This window comes from Mya arenaria, chromosome 17, assembly GCF_026914265.1.
Source record: "Mya arenaria isolate MELC-2E11 chromosome 17, ASM2691426v1".
Classification (NCBI taxonomy): domain Eukaryota; kingdom Metazoa; phylum Mollusca; class Bivalvia; order Myida; family Myidae; genus Mya; species Mya arenaria.
In genome coordinates this window covers 46,474,291-46,482,832 of record NC_069138.1, presented here as the reverse complement: position 1 = coordinate 46,482,832, position 8,542 = coordinate 46,474,291, and the positions used below count along the sequence as shown (strand labels likewise).

At 32.1% G+C, this 8,542-nt stretch overlaps 1 protein-coding gene across 1 annotated transcript; it reads right to left on the bottom strand.

Annotated features, from left to right (window-relative positions):
- Positions 1-278: 278 nt before the first annotated feature.
- On the bottom strand, positions 279-8,187 carry LOC128222779 (uncharacterized). Its single transcript, XM_052931894.1, has 7 exons — positions 8,039-8,187; positions 5,836-5,914; positions 3,918-3,986; positions 3,430-3,767; positions 3,176-3,218; positions 2,580-2,690; positions 279-2,353 (listed from the first exon to the last, which is right to left on the bottom strand). Exons 4-7 carry the CDS (start codon positions 3,724-3,726, stop codon positions 1,959-1,961), a joined length of 846 nt encoding a protein of 281 aa, XP_052787854.1. The 5' UTR covers positions 3,727-3,767; positions 3,918-3,986; positions 5,836-5,914; positions 8,039-8,187; the 3' UTR covers positions 279-1,958.
- Positions 8,188-8,542: the final 355 nt, after the last annotated feature.

Genomic DNA, 8,542 nt, shown 5'->3' with positions numbered 1-8,542 from the left:
TAGCTAAATTATGCTGTTTTTTTTAGGTATTTTGAGGTATTATTATCTAATTTGAATTAAAAAATATATCCAAAATGCAATGAACATTGAATATTTATTCAGTCAAATTGTTTTGCACTTGCGGTAACCAATTGTTAAGGTGGATTGCATATTACAAATCCTGGCCTTGAAAATACGCGAAAGAAATGTCGAAAGTGTATGGTCTTTCCTCGCGTGTGTTGTTATTTATTCTAATTAATGTATTGTTATTTGTTATTATTGTTAAACAGAATTCAAAAATAGTTATTTTTCCAATTTATTGACACCAAACTTCCCAAGAGATTAAATCCAGTTTGGCTAAATGTATAGCATGGATTATCCAGAATCTAACATTCTTTATTTCATAAATGTTATTTCGAAAGGAAACATTATTGGCATACTAACAGCTTACCAGTCTCTGAATATATACATCTCCACACACAACATATAAATTTATTCTAACATATAGATACAATTATTAGACAATGTACGTCGAACAATACCGCATATGTAACGCATAATAAGCAAAATATATAACAATGAGTTAAAAAAATAGCAAATAGTCATAATATCATAATACAATATAAATTATACATTATTAAGGTATAGACGGTCTATGCATCAATAAGGTAAAGACGGTGTATACATAATTTTGGTATAGAGTGTCTATCGTGACATTATTAAGGTATAGACGGTGCGTGCATCAAAAAAAGGTATATACAGTACATTAAACATACAATAACCATCTGCTTTGAAGAAATGGCAATGCAGATATAATTTCACACAAGCCATAAACTAACTTATGTACAACAAATCATAAAAAAACATTGTACTAAATAGTTGCCTTGCGCAACTCACACAATAAAGCACTCGTTGTCGTAATTTTCATTTAGTCTGACTGACCTATTGTATAATACTATTTAACATATTACATAAAACACTGCACCTCTCAAATATTCAAAATGTCATGATACACATTAAATACATAAATAAATACAATGATATACAATGTATACAAAAATATATTTAGATCATATAACCGCTGACAGGAACAGGGCTCCTATTGTACATATGTAACTTAAAAACCGCGGATATATAACTTGTAAAAACAGCGTTGTCGTTTATCAACGGTATGATTTCAATATCTGGACAAATAGATGTGAAAAGAATTATGCAAAATTTAAACGTAGAAAGCAACTGGAATTTAGAGGTAAACACAATAGCAGCAGCTGTTTCTTACATTTGTTATATATCTGAAATCAACAAAGTCAATTACCACTATGGTAAAAACATCAATGATAAGCCACGGCCATTAGTTACTAGATGAATACAACAGATATATATATAATGTTTCCTTATTCCCTATCTCAAAAACCTTTTATACATAAGTACTGTGATGAAACTTTACCCCGTCAATCAACTGGCGATCATAGTTTTCCATTTCGCTTATAAAATTTAAAAAGTTAACACCTGAATTCGCTTGAATATCTTGGAAAGTGAAATATTTTATCACTGTCATCACTTTCCTGTTAATTGCCCGTATCTTACTCAATTCTGGTCAAGATAAATATCACAAATGAAAAATACATTTACACGTAAATAGAAAATAAAGAGGATAATATGCAACCACAATTCTATGTGAAATATGCTACTTCATTCTTTCTCACTGATAGAAGTCAGAATAACATTTATTTAAGACCCTTATTGTAAGCTCAACATTTAGCTAAAACTGAAAAAAGGCATCTGTCAACTCAAATAGTGAAAAATGGAAATATTCCAGCCTTCATAACAAAACTGTTATTCACCAATAACCAGACAAGATTATTAACATTCGGTTATACAAAAATACTTTTTAATTAAACTTCCATTTTGTTTTATAATTTCCACGATTTGCACTTTATTAATCCCTAGAACTGGATACATGATTGAATTTCAGTACATTAGTAAAAATCATACGTATAGTATGCAATGAAATTGTCAGTTGATGAGTCGATAGCTATATAGTCTGGGTGGCTGACTGAAACAGATATCCTATCATACATATGTAGCTTAAAAACCGCAGACATATAACTTGTAAAAACACCGTTGCCTGATTCTTTGATGGATCGTTGCCGCTGCATAAGTACACCAGTTGTTCCAAATTTATGAGAGAATATGTTGACATTGTGACTGAATGTTGCTGTATTGTTACTTCTCGTGGCATTAATATTTAGCGTTGAAGATACCATATAGTAGCCTGGTGTTTTGATGAAGATTTCCCCTTCAAGTTCAAGATGAATGCAGTTGTTCGCAGTGAAGGTGCGACTGTTTTTATTCCATCGAAGTTTTGAATGGCCTGTGAACGAAAAATAATAATCGTTATTTATAATTATACTAAACATTTTCGAAGGGTTTTCAAAGATACCTCAAAGATGTGTGTTTGTTTATATATTAATTGTATCTTTATAAGTATTCGAAGTTCGTGAAATTTGATATTACGGTATTTTACAATCTCATTAAATATACCGAAAATAGTATTTTATCTTTTAAACATGTCAACGTAACAATTTTATAACGGTTACCTTGAACTAAAAAACTTGGAACGCTATTTACAACGCCGACCAGTTTAGCTTTTGGTGATTTGATGTCGACTTCCAAATCACAGTCTTTGATAAACGATTCCCCAATAATATCTGTAATAAAACATAATTATGGCAAGTTGGAAAATGCATAATTCGATGTTATAATAACATGCGTTCCGTGACATAACACCCGTTCTTAGCAATACCTTTGCATTTTAACTGACTAATTATAGTTATGTGTGTCGAATGATGGCAGACGACGTTAGCAAACGCAACAATTGAACGTTTACATTATATTTTGATAGGTAATATAAAAAAATGCGATCCAATTGCGATTGATTTCGTATTGTTTGTGGAGTTTTGTGCTGTTCTTCCATGTTTCTTGTTTGTGATTTTTTGTTTTTGTGTTCTTTGTCTTTGGCGTTTACGCAGTGCCATTAAACCGGGTTTATGTTTAAACGTTTTGCTACTGAGCTTTTTTCTGTAGTTGTTAACATAAGTCTGTATGTTGATGAAATATTTTTTTTTTATGTTCCAAGGCTTTAACAACAAAACGGATATCAAATCTAGCTATGGCAATCATGAAGATTACTTACTTGAATCTGATGTGCTGGTCTGGTAGAACTGCAATGAAACTTCCTGAAATAAAGTAGTAAACCGTTAACATATTAATGAACGCACTAAAGTTTAAATTGACTACATAAGCTACATACAAAAATACTGATCAATCAAACTGAAGTATATCGCTATCTAAAAGGAGTAAAATGTTAAAGGAAAATTTGTTTACGTTTTTAAAGAAGGATATATTTACATATACATACGGTTAGAAACCTTTTCATTTCAGTCGTACCTTTTTAATTAGAAGCTGCATAACATTGCTGAAAGCGCCGCAACATTGTGAAGTGTTAAGTCTTTGCCTTAGTGCATTTATGTCTTTATCTGTGGCTAGAGAGTTATATAGCCGTGGTTGGAGGTCATCGCATGCCAAACAGTGCTTGTTGGACTCGAATGGTAAAGGGGTCCGATGTTTAAAATACCATCCCAAAACCATACCGAGGAGAATGAATGTCAGGCAAATACATAAGAGCAGCAATCCAAACGTAAGCCATCTCAATGTCCTTCCTTTTAACGTGCAGTCAAATACCATCTTTTTAAAAAAAAAGAAAGAAAGGGACTGCGGTTTGCTTCCTAAAAATAATTGAGCAAAATTATATATATCAAAGGGCAGAAAAAACAATATTTATAATGTGAATTTAACACGTTTATGTTGTCATTTAGAGTAGCGAATAATCCATTAACACTATCAGTGAATAGGCGTTAAAAACTCATTGTACTTACTTTTGCCTTTAATTATCCTATATCCTGGCTTGGTTCCTGCTTACAATGTCTGGCAGGGTTACCAGCAATCTATAGTGATAAAATGTATCGGTTTAATATGTACTTGTTATAAAACACGTCGATACGCGTATGGTCTAGGGGTAAATACTGACTAGAAGAAATGTATAATGGCTTTCCAAAATGGACACAAGGAAAGAAAGAGTGTAAATATATAAGGTAGCAGAGTCACTATCGAGCTAAATCCAGTTGAGATGAGTTTTTGCGTTGCCGATTGTTGCCTGGATTTATTGCCAAGTCACGCAGAGAAAAAAAGTGCCTCTTTTTGCAAATCAGGTTCTACTTCCTCTGCTACTCCTTATTTTACTACTACAACTACTACCACTACTTGTATCACTATTATTACTTGCCCAAACAATACTTATTATATTTCAACTATCAAAACTGCAATTACCATAACTACTACTGTCACTACTCTTACTTACAAATAAAAATAATCTAAAATTACTCCAACTATCTAAACTATTTCTACTACGACAGCTGCCAACACTACTAATCACACTTTAATTGCAGCTACAACAAATAACGAGACGGTTGGTTTGTGAAACAAAAATAGATTTCTCCCTCGTTGTTTGTCTCATTCTTTTCCAGGACATTTGACGTAGGGAAATATAGACTGGATTGCTAAAGTTGCCTCGAACACTTAACTCAACTTTCATGAATATTTGTCAAGGGGTACGGGATATATGGCTTGAACCTTAGGCCTTGGACTGTGACCTTGATATCAGTTTGGGTTATGCATTTCGTGAGATAGGAGATAGGAGGCGGACATTGAATGTATTTCTACTACTGCTATTGCTACCACTACTGCCGCTGCTGCTGTTGCTGCTGGTGTCGTTGATGTTACTGCTCTGCTGCTGGTTGCACTACTTATGCTGCTGCGATTACTGCTTTTACTACTACTGCTACTACTTCTAAGTCTTCTACTATTAATACGGCTACTATTAATACGGCTACTGTTACTACTACTACTACTACTACTACTACTACTACTACTACTACTACTACTACTACTACTACTACTACTACTACTACTACTACTACTACTACAGATAACAGGATAGGTCAATTAGCCTAAAAATCAACTGACATCCTCTAATGAACTTCTGCCAGAACAGGATATCAAAAATCAGCGAGAATATAATATTTCTATGCACATAATTTAATTATGAAAGAAAGAAATCATATTATCTTAACTCAAAAATAACTCTCTCATACCAACAGTTTACATATAAGTTCACAATGGATAATAATGTAAAATATAACATAAGTTAGATAGGACCATATTACTTCATGAGAGTCTACCCAAATAAGGTATTTAATCCGGCATAAGATATGTCATTTATAAATGAGTGCACAAACGTATTACATCGTTAAGCGACCCTTGGTTTGAAAGGAAAATAGAAATATATCTCAAAATCAATATTATATTAGTTGCTTTGTTCTGTCGAATTCCTACTAAATTGTGTTATCAAAATTGATGTTGTTTAGAGTGTCTTTATTTATCATGTAAAGTAGTTTTATTGTGTTGTTGGTTCGAATCCTGATATTGGCCCGTTGGCTGTTTATTACGATCAAACTGCCTGTTGGTCTCAAGTGGGGAAGAGGTCTGATATTTAAAACGCCATCAAGAAAATGACTGTCTAGTTTATATGTAATATCAGAAATCAACCTTATAAACGGTCGGTCAAATAGCATCTTTTAAAAGATATACAGAGTGTTGTTTGCTCCCAGAAATCATAACTTTATTTGTTAACTTTGCATGACGATCATAGAGCAGTTTGTGTACAAAAGTAGTGAAATAATATATGTTCTACAAGAAATGTAACGGCATCAGCATTTATTATATGGTTATACTTACGTTTGTGGTCCTCCCCTTTTTACGGGCTTGGAACCGTCAGACACTGCAGGTATGTGATCGGTAATCGACGCTACCAGAACTATAATATAAAACGATTGAACAAAGGTAAATAGTTGTTGGCGTAGTAGACTGAAAATACATGGACTTAATATAAAGTAAACTAAAATTAAGTTGCCACTATTTTCGGCAGGTGGACGTTGTATTAGCACGCGGCTGTGGCATTGAAACTGGATTTTGGTTTCAAAATAAATTTGGATTTACCGCACTGATGTTTCGGCGAATGCAAACACATTTCTATTTCATTTTTTAAGAAACCGCTCAATTTGTTTACCAAATATCTGCTCAATATCAAATGACAGGTTATAATATGCTTGACAATTCGAGAAAACAAAAAGTAAAATATATGAAATTAATACTTCGTGAAGTAATTCTTTAAACATATACTTAACAGAAATACTTTAGATATAATCGTTCAGGTATTTAATTCTAAATGTTGAAAAATCATAATTTCATCGTACGTTAAAAAGCAACTATACAAACATGAGTCCAAAAGTCAAATTGATTGACAAAATACTAGGAATAAAAAAAACAAAACAAATACGTCTATGGACATTATATGAAACAAACCATTAAAGGAGTGATAAATAAACCTCAAAATAAATGGAATAATATATTTGAAGACCTTGACTGGAAATCGATATATTTAAATCCCATTAAATGTACTATAGACACAAAACTCAGAGCGTTTCAATATAAGTATATCAATAGATTAGTGCCAACGAACACATATCTTTTCAATTGTAGGATAATACAATCTACCCTTTGTGATATGTGTAACATGAATATCGAAACAATAAAGCACTTGTTCTGGGAGTGCCATCATAGTCAAGTTTTTTGGTCAAATATAAAAAACTAATCAGTAAAAATAATATCCCAGAACTAATTGATTATAAAACAATATCATTTGGTGTACAGCCCAAAACAGATTATTCCGTAATAACTAACGTCATTATATTAGCAGCAAAATACTATATCTACAAGTGTAAGGTGAACCAATCTCAACTTAAAAACGAATATTGTATTAAATTCGTTAAAGAAAGAAAAGAAATGGAAGCACATATAGGCATTACTAAAAACAAACTGAACATACATAATAGAAAATGGAATCGACTGGTCTTGGAATAACCACTTAAAACTCAAATTTTTCTTTGCAAAACATACCCTCTGCCTCTTACTTTTATTTTATAAAAAGTATATACATGTATGTACATAGCAGTTCTACGTACAAAGCAGACTGAGATAGTTTTTGTTCAGTTTTCACCCGGAACCAAACTATCTTTCTTTTCTTCTCCCTTCTTTCTATAATTAACCTACCTTTAATATCTCTCTAACACTCTCCTCAACAGCAGTAAATATTGTTAACATAACCTGTATATGTTGTTTTTTAATAGATATGCATGGATATTAATAACATGTAACTTGTTCAACAAAATTATGTGTATAATATTTACTGATGTAATAATATATATAAAAGTTAATTTAAAAAAAAGCATCTTCGCCTGCGCATGTTTTTAAACGACATGAAACAAATTTATTTCTAGTCCACCATTAAGCTTTGGGAGGTGGGGGGGGGGACGGCAAAAATCCGACAAACAAAATCTCACTGCACCACAACATTCATATTAATGATAATATCAAAACGCTGATGAAAATCAAATTGTTGATACATATCATTGTAGTATGCTATCAAGGTGTTGACTACTTTAGTTAGAACGAATAAAGCTCTGACCTCTTTAAGGTGTTGTTATGCAAATGTGCAGTAGTTAAATATATACCATCCGTTTTAAGGTTTTGCCTGTTTACAATATACATGTAAACCAGAACACACTCTGAAGTAATTTATTTCAGTTTATAGTACTTAGTTAGTAGTTAAATTTGAATGAAAGCTGACAGCTAATTAAATCACGATTGAGCCCTTTTCCTTAATATAAACCGGTACTTGGGTCAATTTTCAGAAGGCATAAATAGTAATCCCCGATGTGGATCAAACGCACAACCTCTTAGTTGAGATGCGGACACCTATACCACTAGACAGCTCTGACACTGTCTACTGTCATTTCAAACATATTCAAACATTTATTATGTACCCATTTATCATTCCATCATTTACACCGTGAACAATTGTAAAGACAATTTCGTTTACCTGTCAATTAAATAAATATTCGCGAAAATGTATAACTTTTAAATATATCCATTGTGTTATCTTTAAAACCAATCCGTATAATACTGTGTTTGTTTGAAGAGTCCTAGCGCACATACAATTTTAAAGTAAGTATTGTACTATATATACTCGATATAAACTTGATATAATTGTATAAACAGTGGCCACCTAATACACAATACACCTCATTCGTTGGTAGTGAGCCATATTTGAGGACACTTTTTTCCTTTTGATATATTTTTAAGCCTGATTCATGGAAAGAGCAAGCCTTGTTAATTTGTCATATGAATAAGGACATGTTTAGAAATACTTTTTCTAAAATTCAAGATTGAATGGAAAAATTATTTACAGACATTTACACAATGACCATTAGAACATGTAAAATATGATTCATTGACGCATTACATAATAAACATATTATTACTGCTATTCAATAGGGCATATTATAATATTCATGATGTCCTGTATCACGTCGATATAACTGTG